The sequence below is a fragment of the Vespa mandarinia genome, chromosome 2, assembly GCF_050613455.1.
Source record: "Vespa mandarinia isolate Hongniang chromosome 2, ASM5061345v1, whole genome shotgun sequence".
NCBI classification, from domain to species: domain Eukaryota; kingdom Metazoa; phylum Arthropoda; class Insecta; order Hymenoptera; family Vespidae; genus Vespa; species Vespa mandarinia.
The window spans coordinates 7437668-7462500 of record NC_140811.1 but is presented as its reverse complement, the minus strand read 5'-3'; the positions used below and the strand labels follow the sequence as shown (position 1 = coordinate 7462500).

At 34.2% G+C, this 24833-nt stretch overlaps 1 protein-coding gene across 5 annotated transcripts in view; it reads right to left on the bottom strand.

Annotated features, from left to right (window-relative positions):
* pxb (putative Hedgehog signaling attenuator pxb) overlaps positions 1-24833 on the bottom strand; it is a 406415-nt gene that overhangs the window by 41823 nt on the left and 339759 nt on the right. For all 5 annotated transcript variants that reach the window (XM_085654848.1, XM_085654847.1, XM_035861241.2 and 2 more), the window contains one exon: positions 8168-8280. In XM_085654848.1, coding sequence (XP_085510974.1) covers positions 8168-8280 — 113 coding nt within the window. The remainder of the gene's footprint in view (positions 1-8167; positions 8281-24833) is intronic.

The window sequence follows — 24833 nt, the reverse complement described above, 5'->3', positions numbered from 1 at the left end:
CCGGTTATGTCATTAGCAAAGATGAAAATATTTTCTAAAGGGTGTGTCCGAGAGATATCTCCGAGAAAATATTGTTTGATTTCGATATGCCACGTGATTATTACTATCCTCCCTTCCAATATATATATATATATATATATATATATATATATATATATATATATATATATCATGATAAAATTATTCACAAATTTAACTACCCATATTAATATTTTTTTTTTTTTTCAAAATTCATTTCGAAATGAAAAATTTCCCGATTGAAAATTTTTATGATAGTTCTTATTATAAGCAAAACGGAAAAGATAATACGTTATTCTCAAGAATAACGGTAACGACGTACAAATGGGTGGACAAAGTATCGTGGAACGTCATCCCTGTTCCGAAGATAATGGTTTACTTAAAACGCGATATTTTATCTACGGAAAAAATTCAATTTGCCGCAGCAAAGTGCCGGATCAGGTTTTAAAATTTCTGATATTGCGCCAAGTTTATGTTTTTCGAAAAAAAGAAAAAAAAGTAGTTAAAGAAAGAGAAAAAGTGAGAGAGAGAGAGAGAGAGAGAAAGAGAGAGAGAGAGAGAGAGAGATAATAATCCTTATAGGACCGTGGCTAAATGAAAAAGTTCAAATTTAAGATAGAGTAAAACTGATTAAAAATTACATGATTAATATTTCACTTGTTTACATTTAAAAATATTTTTTGATCTTAGAAAATAAAAATAATCTCGATTAAATGAGGAAACAAAATATTTAACGAGGAACGAGAAATTCATTTATTAGCATTTTACGAGAAAGAAAGAAGGTGAAAAGGGAGAGAAAGAGAGAAAGAGAGAGGGAGGGAGGGAGAGAGAGAAAGAGAGAAAGGGAGGAAGGAAAAAGAATACATAGTCATCTCGTTAAGGTCTACGGAAGCGATACTTTACATCGAAAGTGCATTAAAGCGTTACGAAACGATTCGTAAAGGAAGGCGAAGCGTGCAACGATCGTGTCGTCTACGAAACGGAATACCGTAATACCATAGACGCGTCTGGGATCGATACTAAACGTAGAACGAATCGACGAGGTCGTTATTTAAAAGACGGGCGAAATCGAAAAAGGGAAGGCGGTTGAAAAGGGGGACGTAAAAGAAAAGTAAGAATTTGCGAGCGACTTGGAGGAGGAAAACTTTTGCATCGCGCACCGAAATCTTCTTTCCTTTTTACTCGTTCTCTCTCCCTCCTCCCCCCTCCTCCTACTTTTCTCTCCTCACTCGTCCATACACCTTCCTCCTCCCTCTCACTTTCTCCTCTTCCTCTTTCACTCTCTGAGAAATACTACTACGAAGTTGCCGACAGACGCACTTGATTTCACCCGACGACGACGAGCTTCCTGCAATCGGTGCCGAACGCGATATTTCCCGTCGAATTAAATTCTACGATTATGTAGGAGGAAGAATCTCGGAAAGAATTTTCGTCGATCCCTTTGACGGTTTACACTCGGGAAATCTTCTTCTATGGTCCCGTTTTCAAAGAGATGGAAGAGATCCTTAATCTTTCGATCTCTGATTTTCCAGCAAATATTTATGCAAGGACTCCCCCACTGCCATAGAGGTAGATCACCCAATCCCTGTCGTGGGTTGTAGTAGTTCGAGAAAAAGAAAAAAAAAAAAAAAAAGATAAAAAAAAGGAAAAAGAAAAAAGAAAGGAAAAAAAATTAAAAAACAAAAGGAAAAAAAAGGAAAAAAAAAGAAAGAAAGAAAGAAAGAAAGAACGGTAAAAAAAAGATCTGAAAATTATTATTTTTATGTCATTGCTTTCGTGAAATTCATAATACCTATCTCTCTCGAGCAGCATAAGAAGATTCCCCGGAAATATTTTCCGATAGAAAAGGTGAGGGTGTATATATATATATAGATATAGTAGAGAGAGAGAGAGAAAGAGAGAAAGAGAGAGAGATAGAGAGAACGCTATGGGTTGGGGCTAATACATCGTATACTGAACGTTCGCTAAAGTAAAATAGAGAAATATCGGTTAGATTAGTCGAAGAGCCATTGCTATGGTAGAAGACAAGGTACAGTTCCGTGCCATCGTGAGTAGACCTTCGGTGAGACGGGGTGAGAGTTAAATAAAGCTTGTGGGATCTCCGACCCTTAACCCCCTCCCCTCCCCTTCTCCCTCACTCTCTCTCACTCTCTCTCTCTCTCTCTCTCTCTCTCTCTCTCTTTCTCTTTCTTTCTTTCTCTCTCATTCTCACAAACTCTCGTCCCACTCACCCCCAATTCTCTTTCCCAGTTTATCTAAAGCGCGAAGCTTCGTCTGGTGTGGAAAACGTTGCTTTAGGGCTTTAAAGCTGCCCATCGTCATACTCCTTTTACCATGTTCGTTCTTTTAACAAATGAAAAAAAAAAAAAACAAAAAAAAAGAAAAAGAGAAAAAGATTGAGCCAACGTAAGGTTAAAGAGAGGAGAAAAAGTAGAGAAAATATTCTAACGCACTTTCCGGAGGAGCTTTGGATTTTCATTATTTTTCTTTTTTTCTTTTTCTTTTTTTTTTTTCTTCTATTTTTATTATCTTTTTACCCTTTCTCTTCTTTTTTTTCTTTTTTATTCTTTTTTTTTTTTTTTTTTTTTATCTTTTTTTCTCATCGACTAAATCTTTGCTTCCACGCGTAAATACGCGTGTTAACTCCTACCGGGGAAAAACGAGAGGACGTTAAAATTACATGTAGATACATACACGGGGCGTATATATCGCACGTAATACAATAGATTTATCCCTTCTTGTTTTACGAGCGCATCGCTACCTACAGCCTGCCGATGAAAATAAAAGGGAATAAGGGAAGAAAAAAGAGATATAAAAAAGGTGTATGTACAGGATAAATGGCAGGAACGTTAGTCGATCGAATATCCATACCGTTCTTTCACTTTTATACCTTTGCACTTGTGAATCCTGCGTTGGCACTCGATAAGCGATACAAAGAAATAGTAGTCGATTGAAAAGCGTCGAAGTTATTGGAAATCGATAGATGACAATGCGGAAACTTTACGAGTACGGTCGTGTTTTTAACGAAAAATGTTATTTCCAAACGAGACGTTTCAGAAAGAGACAGAGACAAATAGAGTCGTCGGAGGGAGAGAGAGAGAGAGAGAGAGAGAGAGAGAGAGAGAGGGAGAGAGAGAGGGAGAGAGAGAGAGAGAGATGAACTCGCATGGTCTGAACGAACATTCGTGATTATCGTTGAGAATGAAACGTAAAGTCGCGCTAATCCGAGGAAATTGAAATCGGAAAAAGAGAATGGAGAGATAGTATTTTATCGCTCCAGAGGATATATTATTCGAAAATAATTTGATAGATCTTATTTCCAAAGACCCGAAGAAAATCTTTTTCTATTTTATCAGAGATAATGACAAAATAAATTGAATAAATGTAATTATTAAATCGTCGAAAATTGGGCTATCGGATTTATTCATTCGTTCGCCGTGAAAGAAATAGAAACCGGAAGGAAATAAAGCGATGACATAGAAGGAAGGAGAAGAAGGGTTAGAGGAAGAAGGATGTGAAAGGACGAGTAAATGGGAGTGAAGATGGAGAGAGATGGAGGACATGGCTCTGATTAGCATGCAAACTACGCACGACGCTTCGTGTTACCTCCGCGTGCCTCGGAAAATTTGTGCGCCATTTGTGTGTCTGTGTAAGAGCCCTCGTATATAAGTCCTATGTATACGTCGTTCGTTTCACACGGGCGTGACAATAACGAGACAGCAACAACGGTTCGCGAACCGACAAGAGAAAATCAGCGAATGAAACGACGAAACCCAAGGTGGTCCCTTTGGAAGGATGAAGTATGCTCGGAAAATATATTCAAAGTGAAGAAAAAGAAAAACAGAAATAGATAGATAGATAAATAGATAGATAGATAAATAGATAGATAGATAGATAGATAGATAGATAGATAGATAGATATATATGTACATAGATAGATAGATGGGAAAGGAAGAATATTTTTTTATTCTATTTTATTGCGATGTAGAAATATCAACCGGTAAAATAAGAGAAAAACAAAAAGAATATTCTATAAAATATAAGAGTCACGTGATTGAAGAGGTACGAGTAAAAAAATATAAGACAGAAAGAAATGACCGCAATGATCGTAAAGGCGAAGAAGAGAGACGCTGGGAGGAGAATGAAGAAAGAAGAGATACCACACAGAAAGAGAGAACGAAAAGAGCGTGGAGATCGCTAACGTTCAAGATACCGCACGGCCGGTGGTTCACCATAATGGCCACCAATTACGATAAACGCGCGAAAACAGGGCCCGCATTGTCGCTTCTCTCTTTCTCTTTCTCTCTTTCTCTCTCTATGGCGGTTAGTAGAGAATCGCTTACCGAGAGTGGAGCGGAACTCAAAGTGCTTGATGCCGATAAAAATATGGCCAAGTAGATGCCTAGCCAGCATTCAATGCTGAGCTCTGTGTGTATCTAACACGCGAACCATCGAAATCGTCTTGGTCTATAGCCGATTCTTTTCTTAACCAGCAAGTTCATCGATCGAACGTCTTTCGATGTTTCCTCACTCTTTTTTCTTTTTCTTTAACATTACTCTTCTCGCATTTTTCCGATCAACATCAATCGTCGAATTCTTGAAAAGAGAAGAAAAAATAGAAAAAAAAGAAGAAGATAATACGTATTATTTTCCAAAAATATTAGTCCCTCTATATCTTATCACTCTTATCACTCTTACATCGATAACATCGTTTAATGGTATTGCTTTGACTTTGTCTCGACAAAAAAAAAAAAGAAAAAAAAATGGTTCTCTTTGATATCTCTTCGTTGACGTTTCCTTTCGGCTCTCTTTTGACTTTCATTCTTCTATGTTATTTGTATACTTTATCTTTGCTTTTTTTTTATTTCCATTTAAATCGAAAGAATTTAAGAACGGCTCGAAGATGTTTCAGAAGTAAACGTTAATGTCCCCTTAGACGTATACGAACTCTCGACTCGGACTGCGTTCGTTCGAATTTACATAATAGCGTGACCGCCTTTTTGGGGGTTCTTGTTAAACACAGAAAGAGAGACGTTGTTTGTCGTTTATAAGTGTTTTACGAGCTGACGTGGAAAGAAACCACCAAGGTTTACGATATTTACTATTTGCGTGGGTCGCCCCTTTATGCTGTCTTTTAACGGAACTTTACACGAATTTCTTCTTTTTTTCTTTTCTTTTTTTTTTTTGTTCAAAATATCTTCCTTTTGTCAAATGAGAATGAAAAATGGATATGATTGTCATATAAATAAATTACTTCGATCTTTCGATCTTTTTAGAAAATACTTTTGAATCGTTTACAAAATTCAAACACATTGATCATTTTGATCGAGATATAATAATAATTTCCTAACATTTGTCTCATAAATTTGTGACAATGATTTCAACATTTCCAATTATATACTACGTCGTCGAAAAAATTTGTCCGAAAAAAAAGAGAATCGTAAATTATAAGTGTCATTGTAATTAAAGTATAATATTTATTATAATAAAATTTCAATTATTTATGAATCAATTAAATATATAAAGTAAAGTTTGGAAAATTTAATAATATACAATATATGATATATTAAAATTTAACTTTGAATTTTTATTTGAAACTTTGATATTTTTTTCTTTTTATTTGAAACTTTCTTATATATACATACATGTGTATGTATCCAAGTGGCAATAAGTACTAAACTTCGCTTTTGTAAAATATCATCATATTAGATCAAATCGTGCTAGAAAGAGTATATGCAAGTGGGTTGAACCTATAAGAGCGGCGTAAATCTTCTGAGTGGGTTATGTGTGAGAATAGATATAGAGTACACGCATACTACTCTTTCCTTTTTCTATCTACCAGACGATCATGTTTTCTCTCTCTCTCCCTCCTTCTACCCCCCCCTCTCTCTCTCTCTCTCTATCTATCTATCTATCTATCTCTTTCTTAGTCTAAAAGACAAGGAATAAGAAGAAGAAGAAGAAGAAGAAAAAGAAAAACCAAGCGATGCTTCAAGAACATCATCTCGTTTGCAGATTATCAGAATAAAGTTGCCGTCTTATCCGCGACAGCACTAAAACGCACTCTTTTCCATCCCTTCTCTCATCTAATAGAACGATTTATATTTCGTTAATTTAACACCCACTAGAATGTCGATGATGCATCTTATTTTTGAACTCATAGTCCTTTAAAAAGGAAAAAAAAAATATCATATCATGAATCATCTTAAAAGAGCTCGATTACGTAAAGATGAAAAGTTTTCTGTATTTTTATTTGAGAATGAAAGAGACAAAAAAGAATGGATGAGAGAAAAAAAAATTGTAACCGAAAGGAAAATTATTTTCTTTTCTTTCCTTTCCTATGATCCATACATAATCCAGCTTTCTCTTTCGCACGTACGATCGAAATTGTTGATCATAGAAAAGTTGAAATATACTTAAGCGTTTATGTTTCTTGTTCGGCACGAATTACGAGAGATCGTCGATCGTTTATGTGTAAATAACGTCCGTTTAACCGACTTCTTGTTTTATCGTTAGAACGATATAAAGTAAGTGTGTTCTTGCGACGAACACATGATCGCGTGACCGTCTCCCTCCACCCATCCCTCCCACTCATATCGTAGTATCGAGTTAAAATGGGTTAAACGAGTTACCATATCGTAGGTGAACGAGGGAAGCGGAGATTAAGATCCAGCTAAACTTAACGGAGACTTTACTAAATTTGACGCAATAGTTTGCTTTAACTTTCTTGAGATCGTAAACCCGATTATTTCATACTACCTAATGAAGATAAATTACTATACCGTTACGGAGTTAATCAGATTGTTTTTGGACAAAAACTAATTCCCTTTCTCTCTCTCTCTCTCTCTCTCTCTCCTCTCTCTCTTTCTCTCTGTGCGTCTTTTATCATACATATATACATAGAACTTACCATTTAACGTCTAGATGTAATATAATGATTTAAGAAAAGGAAAGAATTCGGTTCGAAAGTGGAAGCGTTAAATCTTGAAAGTCATTACCGAACAAGGATGGAGGGTGAATTTTTTTGGATCGAATTCGAGTGCCGATGACGTACGTTCTATCCTCGGCTTTCTACAACAGCCAATCTATCCTTCTATTCCATTTCACTTCCTTCGTCTTCTCTCACCACTACTTTGGGGACACAATGAGACCCTCCTCGTCGATGGTCTCTCGAACACTTGAAATATGGTTACAAGCCGAACGACCTCGAGACCGGGAACACCTTACGATGTCCGACCGGAATGAAACTTAGATTTTATTGCCAAGAGAACCCTGAGCTCCAACGATGACCTCTACCAATTTTATGTACGATCCGATATCCACCACGTACTCCTGTTTTCGAACATACGTCCAATATCATTCCAAGCAACGTTCTCTCCTGTCTCTATGAGATTATGGATCTTTTCTCTTATCCTTATTCTTTTATCCTTCCCATCCTTTCCGTTCTATCGTATCCGGCCTTTTCATTTCGGAAATATTCTTCTTAATGGTAGAATGACCGCTCAATGATTGTTCCAAAATTTCTCTCATGGTACTACGAATATAAAGTGTACTTTGGTTTCTCGAGTATCGAGAGTTGATAGCCAGTAATCCACGCGAGTGTTTCTAGTGCTACTTTAAATATCAAATTTTCTCCTGATTGCCTCTTATCCTCTCTCTCTCTCTCTCTCTCTCTCTCTCTCTCTCTCTCTCTCTCTTTCTCTTTCTCTTTCTCTTTATCTCTCTATCTTTGTCTTTATCTCGATCGATTTAAGTATACATAGTAGAATAATAATTGACCTTAGTATTTACTAATTATTCGAAATGAGCAGCGAAATAATCCCTCAAATCATTGATTAAAAAGGTCAAAGGTTAATTATCGATTAAAATTCCAATGGAATATCATTTACATGAATTAACTTCACCGGGGAAAGGTTACGGTGAAGTTTTATAACGAGATAATACTTTTCCCGTGTACTCGTGGATCCAGTTATCTCGAGTTTAATACGTTTGATTCGGATTTTAGTAGAAGGACTAAAAACTATCAAAATAACTTTTCTTTTGCTAATCGTATTTTTTTTTTTTTTTTTTGGATATCGTAAAGCCCCGATTTACCCGTGTAAAAATGATTTTATAATTAATTTTAATATAAACATTAAGTTGTACTCACTTCCAAAAAACAACAGAGACGATAGCTGCCATCAGAAGAAGGACCACCGCACACGTAATAATCAGGGCAGTGCTTTGTAGCGACGGATTCGTGTGATAAGATGCGTCGATCATCTGAAAAGAAAAAAAGTATTGATTATATATAATTAGTCGTAAGAAACGATCATTGGAATTCATTACATTATTTTATTATATATCAATTTTCTGACAAAGTTCATATGAGTTCATTTAATACTGTTGAACATGGAGTTAATTAAGCTCTTTGTGTAACTAAGTAAAAGAAATAAAATTAAAAGAAAAGAAGTAAAAAAGGAAAAAAGAGAAAAGAAAAGGAAAGAAGAAAAAAAAGAAAAGGAAAGAAAAAAGAAAAAGTAGAAAATAAGAAAAAAGAAAATTAGTAAGAACGAGTAAAAGGGAAAGCAAAAGTAAAGAGAGATGCAAGGACGAAAGCAAAGTAGGAGGACAGGAGAAGGTGGATCTCCGCTTTCCTTAATATTAATTACCGCCTGCTAATTACTTAATTTATTTAAGCTTTCACGTAGTAAGATTTTTACATTACAACTCGGACGTGCGACACAAAGGGAAAGCACCACGATGAAAAAGTTAAATAAAAAGTTTTTTAATTTTTCTCTCTTAAACGTATTCCCGGCGGTCTTTCGTGCTCTGGAATACGGTGTTGATAATTTCCCGCGAAAAAGTCGAAGACCTGAATGTACGTCGTGAATATCATGAAGAAAAACTATTCGTTGACTTTATTACAGAAAACTCAATGATATTAAAAATTAACGATTACCTTTCCGAGTATAAAAATGATTTAATATGATATTTTGTAAATCTTTGATCTCTCTTTTTGATCTCATTGACCCTTTTACGATATATAAATATTTTTCTTTTTTTAATACGTTGACTTTTGACGACTTTTTTTCCTTTTTTCTTTTCTCTTTTTGAACTCGAATATGCGTGAAAGAAAAAAACAAATATCTCATTCGTATTTAAAATTAAAATCTTTAAAAATTATATAAAAAAGAATTATGAAAATCATTAAAAATATAATCAAAAATTTTTGGAAAATCATACTTTTCTACGTACTTACGTTAATTTAATGTTAAATAAAATCTATCCTTTCAACGCTTTTCCCGTCGACATAGACAAAGCGACTGGATTCGATCTCGAGAGAATAATTAGCGATACGCCGGACGTTATATGAAAAAGTAAACGAAGTAAACTTGTATCATAAATTGGTTTCAAATACAAACTCACGTGGAAATGATTAAGGTCGAGCCAGCCATCAACGCATTCAACAAAAAAAAAAAAAAAAAAAAAAAAAAAAAAAAAGAAATAAAAAAAAGGAAAAAGAAAATTAGCATCCCTATCTAGAAGCGAGGATCCTTTGTCAGTACGATTGTTAAACGAAATTACGAACTCAATGCTACGCGTTTTCCAGATACTCGTTAAAAGAAATGAAAGAGAAAGGGATAGGGAGAGATAGATAGATAGAGAGAGAGAGAGAGAGAGAGAGAGAGAGAGAGAGAGAGAGAGAGAGAGAGAGAGAGAGAGAGAGAGACAGAAGAGAGAGAGAACAAACGCGTTTGGAAATAGCGATCTCGAGAAGACGGACATCCCAAGCAATTAATACAAACTTCATTGATATAACAAAATAAAACTAAAAGTTTCTATTAAAGGATACGATGAGTAGATCGAAGAAAACGATTTTGACAAATAAATACAATATATATGGATAGATGACGGATATATATATATATATATATATATATATATATATATATATATACATGATATATTCTTTTCGAAAAAAAAGGAAAGAAAGAAAAAAAAAAGAGCAATTAGTCGAGCGATGATACATTTACGTTATATCTTCGTAAATACATACATTCGCCATTTTTCATTTATGTATAACGATTTCGGAAAAGAAAGAAATCAATATCGTAGACAAAAATTCATTTTCCTCGATTAAACTGACATAAGAAAATTATATCGGTCCCTTCTCCCCCATTCTCACCGGACGCGATAACGTATTGGTTTAACTTCCGAGAATTTCCAGGGTTAAAGCGTAACCAATAACATTGAATCTTGGCGGGTATCGTGATAACACGTTTGTTACTTTTGAAGCCTCAATTGAAACTTATTTTCGTCTATCTTCTAACAACAGTATATCATCCTCGATCGTTCGATCAAACGATACTACGAACGATATTACGATAATATATGTGAATCTATTGAAAACGAATACATACGTACATACGTAAAAGTACATTGTATGCAGACCGATCGAACACAAGGAGCTTAGAAAGAACGACGACGGAACGGTGCCCTAGAAGGAAGAACAGCAAGCGAAGTACAGTAACGGTAGTGGTTGGTTGCAAAGCGAGGAGGGTTGATATCAATGGATAGTGCTCTGGGTGGCTCGTGTTACGTGTCGCGCCTACAAAAAGGGAAAGTGATTTTCATCCAATGGGGGAAAGAGAATTTGCAGGAAGGAGAGACTTCCTTCTCGAAGAGTATAATCCACTACTATACCTATGTATACGGCAAGGTAGGTAACCAAGCAAGGAAGTAAGGAACAGCCTCCGTCCTATCCCTCTCTCTCTCCTATTCCTTGTCTCGTCGATTCTTCGAAGCTCATCGATCGATGGTCTTGGTTGGCACTATATACGAGGCAGGCGTTTACCTGCCTCGGGAAAAGGTGATAAAAGCCGAGTGCTCTGCTATTGGAATAACAAGGATAGAACTATCCACGCGCCAGCAACTACGTCCTTTTACTATCACGATAAAGGCATGCTTGTGGAGAGGGAGAAAGAGAGAGAAAGAGAGAGAGGGAGAGAGAGAGAGAGAAAGAGAGAGAGAGAGAAGGAAGCGGAAGAAGATAGGGTGAGAATATGCCGCGAGATAGAATATATTGTGTTACTTGTCGTTTGGCGTCGGCCCAAGAAAAGCAACATTTATCAAGGAGGAGTTCACACGCACACTACGCACTTCTTCGCGAATGACTTTCTTTTTCCTCTTTTTCCTTCTTCAAGGAAAACTCTCTGTCTCTCTCTCTTCATCTCTTTTCCTTCTATTCTCCTCGTCTCACTTCGATGAAAACAGCACATTTCCCTTTTTCCCTTTTTCCCTTCCTCCTCTCTCTCTCTCTTTCTCACTGTCTATCTAACTGTCTGTATGTCTGTCTGTATGTCTCTGTCTCTCTCGCTTTCCCCTCTTTCTCTTTTCGTCTCATTTTCTCTTTGGACCCTAGCGAAAGCTCATCGCTCATCATTACGGAGATATTAATGGCGTCGGCTAATGGATTCAGCCGAGAGACTACCGCCCAGTAAGAGAATCTCTTCCTTTCTATTATATGCCTATACCTCCCACTCTTCTTCTCATTCTCCCTATCTTTCTCTTTCTCCTCCTCTTTCTTCTCCTCTACTTTTTTCTCCTCCTCTTCTTTCTCTTGCTTACCATGTTTTTTCTTCCACTCACGGAGAAATTTGGAAAATAAAGCTACTCAGAAATGATATATCGCCTTTAGCGTTGGTTTCTAAGCAAAGCTAGAAAGATATATATATATATATGTATATATATATATGTACATATATGGAAAGAGAGAGAGAGAGAAAGAGAGAGAAAAGTCGAAATAGCGTAGAAAAGGAGGTTTCTTCATTCGGAATATCGTTCTCGTAGAGGGGTGCGAACGAAAAAAAGTAGAATGGAACGATGCCAGGAAGGAAAAAAATATTTATCTTTCGATTTTATATGAGTGAATTGTACATAAGAATTTCGATGAGTCTGCTACGATGAGTTTGCCATGAAACAAACCTATCTGAAAAGAATTCGAAGGGAATATGATGGAGTAAAAAAAAAAAAAAAAAAGAAAAAAAAAAGAAAAAAAATTATCGGGAATAGAACAAAAAATCATTTCGAGAAAAATTAACAGCGATACGACGAAATCGACTAGGAATAATGGAAGTTCCCGTTGTATTTTCTTTAGTATTATTCTATGCAACGGAAATATATATATACTCGAGTTTGCGTTTAACTCCCGCGAGATATCCGTGCATTTACCTAATGCAACACGGAACGACGGGAATGAGAATGAAAGCTGATGTTACCGTAACGAACTGTTAGATAAAGGATACGTAAATATCTTTTCTTATTTAAACGTTTGAACGTATTTATTTGAACAAGTATATTGAATTTATGAAAATATCTCTAACAACAATATTTTCCTTCTTGTTTTTCAAGTGAAATGCATTTGAATACATATCAATATTGTTATAAAAATATTTTTTAATAGTTTTCAATTAACAAATTTCTTTCGTAATTTAGGTATAAAAAGGGAGGGGGGGGGGGAAAGAAGGAACGTGAGAATAGTAAACAGATCTCAGTACTGCTTTCACTTATCTTTTATAAATTCTTAAGTAATTCATTTCTATTCCTTGTACATTATCATTTGCAAGAGAGAAAAAATGGAAGAAAAGGACCGTGAATCATTTAAAGAAATCATAGAGTTAAATCAATGGTGATATTTCCTGAAAATGAAGGAAGCTCTATCGTATGCGTCCTGGTGTATTCTCATAGCTGAAGATCGCCGAAAATCCACTGTAAAAGCTATAGAGAATGAAACCTGAAATGATGTTATTGTTTTGATGACGATGATTATAGTGGAAAAAAGAAAGGAAAACAAAAAATTGCACTCCGCTTACGTTTGTGTATTCTTCCAATCTTTATGTATCGAAGTTCTCTTTATCTGATCTCATTTTATCTTAAAAATTAACAATAAAAAAAAGAATTGATAAAGATTTTAATTCTTTTATTATTTTTAAATTTGCAATTGAATATTTCTACAAAAAAAAAAAAAAAAAAATATTAGAATACTTTCGAAAATTCTATTAAATCATTTTTACATCTTTTACAACAATATTTATACACAAAAAATGTTCTTAGATTCTGCGTTATTAATAATCGTTAACGCAATTTAAATTGTTATTATAAAATAATAAATTTATATAAAACGAACAATTCAAACAATTGGATTGGCCGATAAGCAATATTGAAATTTTTATTAATTTATATTTAAATAATTTATATTAAATAAAACACTAATATTTCCTATTAAAAAAAAATGTTTAATATCATATATCTAAGTAAATAATATATATATGTAGTATTTTTTTTCTTTTTTTTTTTATTGAAATGTTTAATAATTCAATAAAAAATATAACATTAATACACACAATATTATAGAGACTAATTTGTTTATTTAGATATAAAACTCTTTTCAGTATTTTATATCTGAATAAATAATAAGTATTTTTTATTCAGCTAATATTTTTTATGTCGAAAATTTCGACATTATTTATTGCTCAAACCGATAAATTGATTTTCAAATTTTCTCGTAAATAGGAACGTTCGAAATAATTATCCATTAAGAAAAACAATTGTTAACTGTCTCTTCTTTTTTTTCTGCTCCGTTTTATCATTATTTTCTCTGCATTCGAAGAATGAGCAAAGAGAGCAAAAGAGTGAAGTGAGAGAGAAACGACTGAGTGAGAGAGAGAGAGAGAGAGAGAGAGAGAGAGAGAGAGAGAGAGAGAGAGCGTGTTAGGATTGATTACTGAAACCAATGAACTTCCTTTAATAACTTGTGGAAAGAATGAAAAAAGAAAAGTAAAAACAAAAAAAAATGGAAGATAAAAAAGTTTAGATCTGATTATTTTTTAATAATCCTTTTAATAATAATTACTACATCTAGGTCTTGGCTTCGTTCGATACTCGGCCACGATCTCCGCTCGAATATCATCGGCTTTAAGAATTGGAGGATCGGAGGAAGTGAGTAGTTTATTCTCTCTCTCTCTCTCTCTCTCTCTCTCTCTCTCTCTCTCTCTATCTATCTATCTATCTATCTATTTATCTATCTATCTATCTCTCTCTCTTCTACTGCGCGAGCGCGCTTAAGTCTACGTGAAAAGCTCACTAAGGGGACGGACATCGATACGCCGACTGGTTTGAAAGGTGGATGGAAGCAGAGCAGAGCAGTGGCAACCGGTAACCAGATATCCGATCCAATTAATGGGATCCTCTTGGAAAACTCTGCCAGCTTTGCTTCGTTCAACGTATGCAATAACGATCCGTAAACCGTTCGAACGAACGAACGAACGAGGAAACGGGAATCAAGTATTTCTTAAGAATTAAGATGTTGAAATCATTGACTGGAAACTGTATCACTTTGCTAGTAAATCAAAAAATCATACATATATATATGTAGTTTACTTTTTTCTTCAGACTCGAATCAGACTCTTGAATATAAAAACATTGACTATTTCTTTCTGATATACATTTTTTTTTTTCAATTATAACATTACACATTAGGAGAATTGTTATGTATATTTACTAACAGTAAAGTATTTTATATTTTTATTTTTCAATATATTAATCTTAAAATGTGTTTATCATTATAGCAGAGTTAGAAAAAAATGTTATTTCAATTTTATATTTAAATAGTTAGATAGAATTTTGTGTTTGATTATAGAGATTTTATTAATCTCTCAAGATGGATTCGAGCAGGTTATCTATTTGTTTTAAGCGAAATAAGATGAGATTAATTTTTGAAACGCTTGAAAATGACAAACGATATTTATTTATAACTCGATATAAGTTCAAGGAAAGTCAATTTGAACGAAGAAACGATCTGATTGGGATGATCAAATGATCGGTCGATGAACGATCGGTTCTAAAAGTTTTGAGTGGCAATAAAGAGTCAGAAAAAAGTTTCATGTTGATCTCCTCGCGAAGAAGGTCATTTCGTCTTGCGATATTACCGAATTCGAATTGATCTAGACTCGTTCGTTCATCGGGTTCCCAATTGAAAGAAAAAAAGAGAAAGAAATAGAGATAAAAATAGAGAGAGGCAGACAGGAAGACAGACATATATATATATAGATAGATAAATAGATAGATAGATAGATAGATAGATAGATAGATAGATAGATAGATAGATAGATAGAGAGAGAGAGAGAGAGAGAGAAAATATTGAAAAAACTCGAAATATAATATGCAAGAGAAGAAAGATAGTAAGAGGGTAATAATATTTTCATCGATTACTTCGTTTTCGCATAAAATGATCGAGAAAATGGATTTCATAATTCACATAGATCAATAACTATTTTTTATGTGTCACCAACTAGAGGTTTTTAACTTCTTGTCCCGATATATTAACTACGACGATAACGATTCCTTTATTTCATTCCTCTTTTATTTCCTATTTATTTTTCTCCTCTATATCGTTAACTACGGCATATGACATATCGCTAAGAGATTGAGAGAGAGAGAGAGAGAGAGAGAGAGAGAAAATTTGCGTAAATTTTTATGGTATAATAAAAATCATATCGTAAAGGATCTCGAATGAGTTTAACAAAAAATAAGAGGAGGAAAAAAAATGAAAAAGGAAAACAAAAACAAAACAAAAAAAAAGAAACAAAAAAAGGAAAAAGAAAGAAACGAAATCCGAGAAAACATTATCGGTTAATATAATGACATCAAAATTAATTGAAAATAAAAATATATACAAATGTGAAGTATTTCGATAAAATGCAAGCGAACGTCGTTCGTACGATGTCACCAACGATCGATACGAGTTCGAGGATTCTCTTAATAGTGCACATGGATGGGCTAACGATACTATCGAGACGGTTTGTTTATGTATTGGGAACGAACTCAAGGTCTTCTACTTGACTCTCTGTACTTATTCAATCGACGATGAGTGACAAAACGAGAAAGAAAAACTTGAGAATGAATTAGTTCATAGCGTAACAAAATGACTAAAGTTAAATTAACCCATCTAATTCAAACAATAACTATAGTCGATATTGAATTAAGATTAAGATATAATTCGTAAATTATAAGAGCATAACTATATTAATTACAAATCGATCGATAATATTTTTGTTTTATTGTTTGTTTTTTCGTTTAAACCTTATAAATTCATTTATAATTATACAAACATATCTATTTATGAGTCATACTTTTATAATTTCATATATTTATGAAAAGCATAAACAACGAAATGGCGAATGGCATAAACGATCTTTTAAATTCATTAATAATAAAGACGAGGAATATGCTTTCATATCACTTGCATTTGTATTTGTAGGTACATAAATGGATGTTAACAATATCAAAATGGCAGATCGTTGTAATCGTTTGTTTCCCTGTTACCTTCTTACCGTACGCGTAATTTCGTTTCATCACCAACCAACTTTCGTGTTCCTCTCGGACGCTTTGTTTACTTTCCTCTCATGCACGCGCCGGCTTTCACTGTCATCTTGATTCGAGAACGCTTCGATTAATTAGCATGGCGTTATTAATGAAGCTCGAGTGAACAACAAAGAGAAGGACGTATAGAAACAGAAAGAGAGAGAGAGAGAGAGAGAGAGAGAGAGAGAGAGAGAGAGAAAGAGAGAGAGAGATTTTTGTTTCGTTTTTTAAATCGATATCTTGTGGTATGATCTTTTCAATATCTAATCGTCTTTTCGTACTTCGTGAATACATTATATTATATAAAAAGTTATGTTGTATTATATAAACTCTTTCTCTCTTTTTTCTGTCTCTCTCTCTCTCTCTCTCTCTCTCCTCTATTTCTCTTTTTCTCTTTAATATTTTCTTTTACTCCCTGCGTCTTTTGTTATTTTCATGGAATCGATATCTCGATATCTAAATTTTGAACACGTTATATTATATTATTCAAGCGTATATAATCTCTTTATATAGGCGAACGAGTACCTAATATATAACCGCAACTCTCCAGCCGAGAAAACTTTTCTTTATCCTTTCGTCTACACCTTCTCTCTCTCTTGTCGGTTCCTCTTCCATTCTCTCCTCTATGGTTCTACGTGAAGATCCTTGTGTAAAATAAAGCGATTTGAGTTTCCTGGATGGCCACGAGAGCGTGACCGCGATTTTCAAACTTTTCCACGACAAATTAATCGTCCCCGAGTAAAGTTAATAACACGTGATAGCGCTACCCCCGTTCGCTTCTCACGTTGACGGCCATATTATCGGCTGTGTAGATGAGTTCAACGTAAATGCGTTCAATGAACGCGTATATGCCTGAGAATTATTTATGCGATGATATGATAGATGAGAGTTTCGTAAGAGCCGGTTAATCTGGGTCGTTATGCTTGCCAACGTTGGAAGGTTCAAGCTTAGGATCGATGAGAGAGAGAGAGAGAGAGAGAGAGAGAGAGAGAGAGAGAGAGAGAGAAAGAGAGAGAAAGATTAAAGCTACCTATTTTTATCTTTTTATTTCTTTTTCTTTTAAATTTAATTTAAGTCGAGATAAACGACAATTTTAATCAAAAGATCGAAATGTTTCGTATCATTACTTTCTCAGTTTTGTGAGAACAATTTTTTGAAAAAGTTTATTTACTTAATTTATACAATATATATTTATAAATATATACACATATTATATATATATATATATATATATATATATGTTATATTAAGTAGAAATAAATATGATAAATTTAATTACAATAAAATGGTACTTATTTGTGAATTGAACGAATATAAAAAAAAAAAAAAAGTATATCGAAATTCATTGGATGACACTTAGACACTCGTTGACGATATATAAAAGATATAAAAGAAGATGGGCATAAGTTGGCATAAATTATTTTACCAATTGTTATAACAATGGTGAGAATGGTGAGAAAGAGGGTATAGAGAGAGAGAGAGACAGAGAGAGACGCATACGCGAAGGGAACACTGGCATGGGTCACGCACGCATTGAAAATCGTTTCGTTGATTTAACAATTCTCTCGCGTTGTCCACCCTTTCGGTTTCCGTTGGAACGGATAGGCCACCCTGCTATGGGACGCGGCGGGTATTCTAATTACGCGTTTGTTCGAAAATTTACGCGCGCGCGTTACGTCGTAACGAGGGCGAGTGTTTACGTGAATATGTTCGGGCAACGAATCGTTAAGAGAAATCAACGTTATTTCCCTCGTCTCTAAGTCATTTTGAATTTTCATCGTTGCATTCTACAACGCGGCTTTATATTTTGCCATCGGAATGAATTTTAATAAGGCTTTTCTAAATTTATCAAGACGAAGAGTTTGTTTTTTTTATTATTTTTTTTTTTTTATTTTTTATCGGATCAACATCGTGTATGTAAAAAAATTCGTTTCTTTTCGTTACATTCAAAAAATTTTTTTTTCTTTTATATATATATATATATATATATATATATATATATATATATATATATATATAGTAATCATTTTATTTACGTTAATTGTACTGATACATACACACACACACTTAATTATATGTTATATATACATATATATATATATATATATATATATGTATAAAGTTAAATTAAAAAATGTGATAGGATTTGAATTTGTTTTTACACGAATTTGCCGAGCTTATCGTAACGCAACAATCGTATGGTTTGAAATGGACACGTTCGAGCATGGCAATTTGCACTTCGCATAATACTATGCAAAATTTTACAAGCTTCCTCTTACTCTATCATTCATCGCAATCTATATACATATTTTGATCTTTAGATCATTCGAATTTTACATATAATTCGAATATTATTTGCAATTCGATGAGAACCCGTAACATGTTGGATATATATATTATCCTATTTTTTGAATAGTTCAACACATTGGATTTATCTATGGTGCATTACCTTCAATAATATTTACGTGGAAAGTCGAATGACTTTCAGAAAAAAAAGGAAAAAGGAAAAAGAAAAAAGAAAAAAAAAAGAAACAAAGAAAAAAAAAAATACAAAAAGATCGAAAGGAAAAAAAAAAGAAAAAAGAAAAGGAGAAAAGACAAATTAAGTAACTATCGATGAACAAAAAGACCAGACATCTATTTCACAACGAGTCATCGTTACGAGCTCTATCCTTCCTCTTTTCGAACGATACACTCTCTACGCGTGTATCCTTTGTACCTTTCATACCCTTTCCTCTTTGTCCCTTCGTGTCCTTTTGAAATCCGACTCTTTATGTCCGTGCAAGGGTTCGTATGGCGCCCTGCAATTCGCATCTGTACCACGTGTTTCCCCAATGAATGGCCTTCGAACGAAGGCAAAGTGGCGTGCCGCGTACAAACGAACGAAGAAAACGTCGATTTAATACAATCACGTACGATTCTTTGACCATTATCGTGAACAATGTAATAATGCGATAATGAATGACAAATGACAACAAATCGCAAAAATTGCAGAATTAGAGAGAAAATACATTTTCTTTTTTTTTTATTTATTTATTTATTTTTGTTTTTTTCTTTTTGCTTTTTTTCAATGAATAATATAGAGTTCAGTTTTTTTTCCCCCTCTATAAAAACAGACATTTATTGCATAGAAATAGAGATTTCTCTTTCATGTGTAGATGTATCGTATCTAATTTGAAAAAGTTATATACGATCAAAGGAGAAGTTGTTTTATTCGTTTTTAGTGTATGTACGTGAATGTATTTGTAACGCATGTTGATGTGAGTTAAGAGAACGAAGGCATTAGAAACAACGATTACGGAGTATACGGAGCGAAAATTTTTACGGCACGAGTCGTTTAACCGCGAGAATGAACGATCATTACTTTCGACTTTTGCAGCGTTTCAAAGAATCTCTATACCTAGAAAGCTTAACGAGTTCTCAAGGAAATTCTAAATATATGTTCTCGGTGGATAACGTTACCTGAGATTTTTTATGAGAATATACATTTCCCATATTTAAATTTTCTTCCCTTGATGATCGTTACACTTCAATGGTATTGCTTTTTTCCTCTCTCTCTCTCTAACTTAATTAACAGAAATGTTGATATTATCGATATTTATGTTCCTTCGTTATAACCGTTATGATAGTCTTCAAAAGTTCGAACGATAAAAATAATCATAAAAACAAAACAAAACAAAAAAAAATTATATATATATATATATATATATAAATTGTCATTTCCTTAATTTGCCTTCGAATACAATGGAGATGATATTTTCTTTACACGTCAGGCAATTAAAACAACGTGCGCCATCGTTAAAAAAGAAAAAGAAAGAAAATAAACAAAAGAAAAAAAAAAAAGAAAAGAAAAAAAAACAGAATAAAAAGAAATATAAAAGAAGAAAGAACCCCTTAGTACGTTCCGCGTCTTGTCTAGTAGAGCGTTATAAATTTAGAAAAATGATGTTTGAAAAACAGGAAAGAATATCCGTAGCGAAGTGGCGTTTAAAGTGGTCTCGAGGCTGACTCTTATCTTTCTCATCTCTGGCCAATAAAGAAAGGCTGTACATACTCGACGTAATGCATGTGAGTACGACGACGAACGAGGGACGTTTATATTGAAAGACATAAACGAAGTAGAAAAATTAAGTTATGAATATGAATCTGACCCTTGTGCGTGATATGATTACTCGTGTAGATAATAAATAATAATACATAGTTAACTGTAAATAATTTTTTTCTTTCTTTTCTTTTTTTTTTTTTTTTTTTTTTTTTTTTTTTTTTTTTTTTTTTCTTTTAAATTATCATCATTATCATCATCATTATCCGCGACAATATTTACATAGATTCTCGCAACGATATTATATTTTAATAAGACAAATTATAATTTAACGATTATCGTGAATTCTCCGATGTGCCGGTAAAAAAGTTCGATCAATAAATTCAAGGAAAAAGACTAGGCCTAGTTTTATCCCTCTTATCCTTCTGACAATCGGACATCGGACATCGTGCGTGGATCAGCATAAAAGAGAAAGATTTTCTGACGCACGTAATTCGATCCTCCTCCTTGTTGAATGTTCGATATTATCGATAAAATATATAGGTCTCGATATGTAAGCACGTAGGGATCTTTGAACGAACATTGTCGTGGATGACAATACCAACCGAAGGATTTCGAGTAACTTATTTATTATGGATAATTTTGGAATTGGTTTTGCTAGAGTAAGGCATTCTTCTAATCGTCCTCTTGTCCCTTTTCCTTATTCTATGGATTAGGGAAGAAGATGTGAGGAAAAGTTTCCAAAAAAAAAGAGAAGAAAAAAAAAAAGAAAAAAGAAAAGAGAATCGAAAAAGAAACCCCGAACGGATAAGGTTTTCCTAGTCGTAAGAAACCCTTTTTATCGTATAGCTAAAAGAAAATAAGAAAGGAAAGAGTTCGAAGACCTCCGAAATCTTCTTGTTTATTTTCCTCACACCCAAAAAGAACACTGTTCTTGTTTTCGGCGTTTTTCTTTTCCGTTTCCGATAATGACAGTAAGTGTTATCTATTACCTCGCTTTCATTATCCTTCGTTCTTTCCTCCTCTTTTAACACATTTTCATTCTCCTCTAACCCAATATCTACACGTTTCTTGTATCTAATTTCAACGATTGAAAGAAATCGTTTCGTTTCATTTACTTCATAAATTTTATTAAAGAAAGTTAAACTTAAGTGAATGGTTTCCTAATTGGCAAATATAAAAACATACATAGCTCGTAACCTAAACATTATTTATTAGATTTCAATTTGAATATTATTTCATAAATACGTACATATGTAAATATTTAATATGATCTTCGTTCGCATACATTGTATTAATCATTTAAAAAACAAAAAAGCCATATAATATAAAATCATTTAACAACATTATATTTATACACATAACAATTAATTATTTTCTTTCGTTTATAAACGAAAAAATTATATCTATGTAAATGTATTCTTGTAATCTTTTCAATATTACTTTGAAATGAACATATAAGAAAGACAGATGTATCTTTGTACTTTTTTCTTTCCCTTTCTTTTTCTTTTTCTTTTCGTTGCCTCTCATTCCCTTCATTCCTTTCTCATCTGTTTTCTCGCGACGGTATCTTCGGTCTCTAAGCGAAAGGGAGAGTTTCGGTAAATCCGAGTTTTGTTGTCGGTCGAGAGAAAATCAGAATCGGTGATCGTCCAATTGCATGAAAACCAATTCGATAAGTTCGATCGTGCGTAATAAAGTTTGAGAGAAGGAAAGAAAAGAGAATGTACTTTAAGAGGGGTTTTTTTTTCCCTCCCTGAAAAATACCTAAGCTTTTATTCTTTCGCGAGGACTGTCGCAACGTTTCGCATAAAAGATCGGCATTGATGCTGAAGTTTGGTCCACCCTTGGCGTACTCTTTTTCTCCCCTCAACTCTCTTCCAACTCTCTCTCTTTCTCTCTCTTTTTCTTTCTTTTTTTCTCTATCTATCTCTTTTCTACCGACCACAGGGAAGAAAACTATTAAGTTGAGAATAGATCTCTACGTGTACATACAAAAGCAAGAAACTACGACGACGTTTGCTTTGTGGTAAATCAAAGGAGCTCATCGTATTTTTTCTCTTCTATCCTTCAACGAATTCGAATACGGTTGAATCCATTATGTTATCCATAGAAATTCGTGTTGTTTATGTATTTGGTCGTGCGACGAAAATTTGCAGTCTCTTTCGGAGAAATCTGTCCATGTTGTAAACTCTATTAGGATTTAAATCACTATTCTATTATTGGCCATTACTCGTGCGTAATCGCATTATATACAGGTGTGTCCTTATCTTTTATTTCCTTTTTAAATATTACGATTTAATGATTGCTACGAAGTTAAAGAAACACACTAAAATACGAAGATATTTTATCGCAAAAATAATTATTGATATATCCGTCGAATGCTTTCAACGACATTAAATATATATATATATACATATCGATGAGCGTGTTCGTCCTTGAAATAATATAAACGAGGAAAGAAATCAAAGAGCAATACGCGAGTATGATGTACATGTAAAACACGAATACCCATTTTCAAACTTTCCAATCCATTTTCATTCGACACAAAAGGCATTTATGCGTCCTTGTTTTCGCTGCACGATACACGACTATACTATGATATCTATTACTCGTATATATACATAGATGTATATGTATATACGATCCGAAGAGAATCCGACTGCGAGATATCGAAGCTCGTAATTTTCGTCCCTTCCACTTTGAAGGGATTTACCTGAACGAGAGAGGGTTGCATCAGGGACTAGAGTGGGTATCGTATCGCACGATACTTCGACACGAAAGGGGGTGGTTTTCGACAAACGTATACAGTCGATGACGACTACGTAGATGTCTGGTGGATATAGAGAAAAGAATATATAGCGAGACGGTAAGAGTGGGCGGGGGGAGATTGGGGAGGGGAGAGGTTGGGGAGGGGGAGGTTGGGGGAGAAAGCGAGGAAAAGTAGGAGAGGAAAAGGGAAGAGTGTTTAACGACTCGGAGAGCAACATTCCGGACGTGTTTTAATATCGCCTGTCATTTCGTCCACGCGACGCGCGAGCTCCCTTCAAGCCGATGGTTATATACACTCCCTAAAAAAGCCTCCCCTTGTGTCTAGCTATCTCTTTTCAACGGCCTCCTCTCCTCATCCCCCTCTTTTCCTTCTCTCTCTCTCTCATTCTCTCGCTCAACGATACACCATCGGCAATAACTGTAGCAGCCACAACGGCCGAAATCCAGAGAAAGAAAGATTGATATAGAAAGGACGATGCGCTTCAACCCTTCTCTTCTTCCACGTCACCAACCCCTCTTCGTCGTTCTCGCCACCCTGCCCTCGAATTGTTTTTGATATTCGAAACGGAACGAATCTCGTCGCGCCTCGCCGAACATTTCGTTGCTCCGCGAAACGAGCGTAAACGCATTTCGTGTTTTCCCTTTCATGAATCCCGATTCTTTTTCTCTCTCTTCCTTCCTTCTACTCACTACTTCTCCATCATTTATCCGTCACTATCTCTGTCTTTCTATCTCTCTCTTTCTCTGTCTCTCTCTCTCTCTCTCTCTCTCTCTCTCCCCTTCTCTCACTCTCTTCCTAGTTCGTCTTTTGCTTATCAATTTTTATCCATGCAGAATAAACACGCATGAATGCTCGTTTATTCGTCGGTAGTTATTTATTTTTCTTTTTTCTTTCTTTTTTCTCTTTTTTATAAATATAAATTTTATATTTATTTACAACATCGATTTGCGTACCGAATACTTTTTCTCGTATCGTCTACTCTCGTTTACATTTTATGTCCGATATTTTCACCCTTCTATTATTTGCTCAATTCGATAGTATTAATCGTCTGTGAACGTATTACACATCTCCAGTGATTTTTGCGAAAAGAATTCGATTTCATTCTATTTTCCAACCGTTACTTTTTTTTTCTTTTCTTCATTTCTTCCCTTTTTTCTTTCTTTCTTTTTCTTTTCTTTTTGTTTTGTTATTTGTTTTTTCTTTTCTTTGGTATTATTTCTCTCGTTTTCCTCTCTTGCTGTCGGACTTTAATCGGCGGAAATTCAAAGCTCGTCGCACGTTCTCCTACTAGAACGTACGGTATTTGTTCTTTCTCCTTTTCTCACTCTTCTTCCTTTTCTTTTTTTTTTTCTCTCTTTTTTTTTCACTTTACAGCACGAGGGAGAAAGTGGATTACCAAATGAAAAAAATTCTCTTTCTTGTAATTCGAGGGAAACCTTATGGTAATTTCATTCGAAAACGTAGGTGAATTGAATTAATTTGTAAAATTGATTCTGAGATTCTGTAATTACGAATGTTGAGATTACGCACATACATACATAAATATTACGGATAAACGAGAGTCAAAAGTGTCTTTGTTTACGTTTGAAACTTCAA